At 62.9% G+C, this 3352-nt stretch overlaps 1 protein-coding gene across 1 annotated transcript in view; it reads left to right on the forward strand.

The window, feature by feature from the left end:
• The window catches only part of FIBCD1 (fibrinogen C domain containing 1), a 20980-nt gene that overhangs the window by 8543 nt on the left and 9085 nt on the right, over positions 1–3352 (forward strand). The window contains exon 5 of the mRNA XM_009322181.1: positions 115–348. Coding sequence (XP_009320456.1) covers positions 115–348 — 234 coding nt within the window. The remainder of the gene's footprint in view (positions 1–114; positions 349–3352) is intronic.

The following is a 3352-nucleotide window of genomic DNA, read 5'->3' on the forward strand; positions in this document are numbered from 1 at the left end:
CAACTAGAGCTGGCAGCAAGGTTGAGAGCCTGAAAGAAATGGCAAAACATTAAATTAGATCATTAATTAACCAACTTTCCTCCCATCTTGCCCCATCCCAATGCCACGCTGCAGGCTCCCGGCCCCGAGACTGCTTTGACATCTATGCGAGCGGACAGCAAGAGGATGGGATTTACTCCATCTTTCCCACGCACTACCCCTCTGGCTTCCAGGTCTACTGCGACATGACAACCGATGGGGGCGGCTGGACGGTGAGCTGCTGCCGTGCCGGGGAGCGCCGGGCGACGCCACCGCCAGCTGTGGGCTGTCCCCGCACGGGGATGTCGGGGGTGGGAGACGTTACTCTCGGTGCTTGGATGTGTCATCGGGATGGGGGATAAAAGCTAATGGGGTTTGGGTGTGCACAGGGTGCCCGGTCCCGTGGGGAAGCAAACAAACCGGCTTGTCTGCGTTACCCATGCCGGTGGCATCAGCAGAGCTGCCGAGCTGAGCCCCGTGCCAGAGCCCAGCGGCCCTGCCCTGGAGCTGGAGGGTGGTTTCAGGCAGGGAGTTGGATGCCATGGCTGGAGTTCGTCCTTCTCGGTGGGGCTGGTGCCCGGCTGGGACACAGCGTAGCTGCAGTTGTGCCGTGGGGCGAACGGTTGTGCTTCGCCCCATCCTCACGGTCCCGGTGAGCTGGTGCTGGGGCTCAGGACAGACCCCAAACCCAGCGCGTTTCATCTCATCTAACGCAGGGGCGCCCGGGGCACCTCTGGTGCCATGCTGATTAACTGGGTCCCCGGACACCCTGTCCGATCCGCTTTGCTGTGGCTGCTGCAACGGCCCCATAATCACAGTAATGGGAGCAGGGAATGGGAGGGACAGGGCGACGTGACGCTGGCAGCCCTGAGCCTGGAGACCCCCTTTGCCCTGGGGGCCCCTTGGGTGCAAGCGGCCCCTACCCGGGAGGGTATCGCTTGGGGTGCTGGCAGGGCAGCGAGGGGGTCCCAGGGAGGTGGCGGGGCGCGCGCGGAGAGGGGGGCACACACACCCTCTCCCCCGAGGACACGGTGGGTGAGCTGAGCCGGCCAGCGCCCCTCCAGCTGGGTGCTCTAGGAAACAAATCCCCACGATCTGATTCCCCTAAGCAGCTTTGAGCGGTGCCAGGAGGGAGCTTAGCCCCCCTGCTCTCGGGGGGCTGATGAGCCTTCGGCCTCGATCTGCCCAGAGCCCACCCTGGGCGGGAGCAACCTGTCGTGCACAGGTCGGTACCAGCAGCTCCAGCAGGGAAACTGAGGCACATTGCAGCCCTGGGGACCCCAGCTCCTGGGGAGCTCACAGAGGGAAAAGGGGGGTACCCCACTTGCTCCTCAGGGCGGGGAGGGTCCTTGCAAGGCCCATGCACAGCCTCCGCCAGCCCCAGCCGTGCTCGAGCGCTGCCTGAAGAGCAGCCCAAGGTGATTAGTGAGACACTCAGAAGCTTATTTAAAGCTGCTGCAGCCAGGAGGGCTCTGGCTGGGCTGGGGAGGGGGCAAAGCGAATGATTTTACACCCAGCAGCATCATGGGCTCCGGCAGGAGGGCCGGCACGGTGCTGCCTGGGGCACCACAGCCAGGCAGCACCACGGCTCTGCCCTGCCTCCACCGGGGCAGAGGAGCCAAACCAGGTGCCGAATCCCGGCATTCTGGAGACGGGTGTATCCAGAGCAGGGCCAAGGGGGGTCACCCCAGGCTCCCGTTTCTTGGGGCTTCTCTGCAGCGCAGGCTCCCAAACATACCTCCAACACCCCCAGGGTGGTGGCGGGGGTGTCTCAGCCATCTCCCGTGGGGCTAGGGACACAGAGGGGGTCCCTGGGGCACTGACTCACCCGGGCCCCAGGTAAGCCATGGCATGGCTGAGCACCGTGGTGCAGAGCCTGGGAAATTTCCCTCCCCTCCTCCTTTTCCTCTGGAGCGATTACTCCTGACATTTGGGCTTATTTGCATGTGGGTGGGTGGGTGGAAGTGATGGCAGCAGCTGATTCAATTTTGACTCCAGAGCTTGGGAGCTGCTGAGCTAAGCCTTAGCCTGCATGGATGGCTTAGAGACCATGGGGAGCGGGGCCAGGGGAAGAGCTGCCCCGATGCCCTGTTGGGGAGAAACCAATTGCTCAGCACCTCCCCGTCCCCACGGCATGATCTGCAGTGTCACCCTGTCCCCTTGCCAGAGGCAGGGTCCCTGGTCCTTCCCCATCCCCGTTGTCGGGAAGGCTGAGCAAGGCACAGCCCTCGGCAGACCGATGCCTCTTCTCCCAGCGACGGCCGCATCCAGCCCGGGGCAGCCGAAGTCCCCTGCACTGTACGAGCGATTGCAGCTCTGGGGCTGTTTGCTGCCTATTTTGCATAGTCAAAAAGCAGAAATCCATCACAGAGGGCAGCCAGCATCAGTGTCCATGCCGGGCAGGGTGACATGAAGGCAAAGAAATGTGGGAGGGAAGAGCCGGGGAGCCCCCAGCACACACCCGACTCCATTTTGTCCCCCCCTCGGTCCTGCCCGCCAGCAGTGGGGCCACGTTTGCAGCCGGCTGGGGCGTGAGTCCGGGTCGGTGCCTGCCGGCACCAACGGGAGCATCCGCGTCCTGTGCTCCGCGCCGACTTTAATTGCAGCAACACCCCTGGCTTGACCTGAGCCTCGCGGCAGCGCTGGACTGCAGCCTTGTAATTGCCCAGCCTGACCCTGACTCCCCCCTTTGACACTCACCTCTGGCACTTTATTAAAGTAATAACGGGGTGACGGAGGGCGGGAGAGGCTTGGCATCCCGGGAGGCCTGAAAAAGTTGCCTCTTCACGTACTGTTATCTTGGGAAGTCTTTGCAAGTGCCCTGTGCTCCTCCCGTTGCCCATGAGCCTCCATCGCTGCCCAGCCGGGGCAAAGGCCCCCGGGATCAGCATCTCAGCCCCGTAAGCAACAGTGCCGCGATGGCTCCGGCCGCCTCAGCATCATTTTCCGTGTACAGCACGTATTGGGAAGTGGTGGGAAAGCCGAAGGAAGCGGAAGAAAAGGCTGTGCCGGCAGGACGAGGGCCGTGGTGACATTAAGTGACAGATTCCAGCTTCACGGACACCTGCCACCGCCGGGGATGCTCACAGGGATGGCTTCGCCCAGCCTGCTCATCACCCGCCCCGGAGGGGTCCCAGCGTAGGCTGGGGGGTTTGAACAGACGCTGATGCATTTACACATGGGCTGGGATAAGCCGAAAGCAGCAGATGAGACGAGCCCAGGGAAATGCGTGCTGTTTCCAAAAGATGTGATTTACGTGTTGCCACGAATGGGGACGAGACGCTTCTGCTGGCGGGGACAGGCAGGAGCAGCCGGGTCCCCAGGACAGGCAGCA

The sequence above is a fragment of the Pygoscelis adeliae genome, unplaced genomic scaffold (genome assembly GCF_000699105.1).
Source record: "Pygoscelis adeliae isolate BGI_AS28 unplaced genomic scaffold, ASM69910v1 Scaffold114, whole genome shotgun sequence".
Taxonomy (NCBI): Eukaryota; Metazoa; Chordata; class Aves; order Sphenisciformes; family Spheniscidae; genus Pygoscelis; species Pygoscelis adeliae.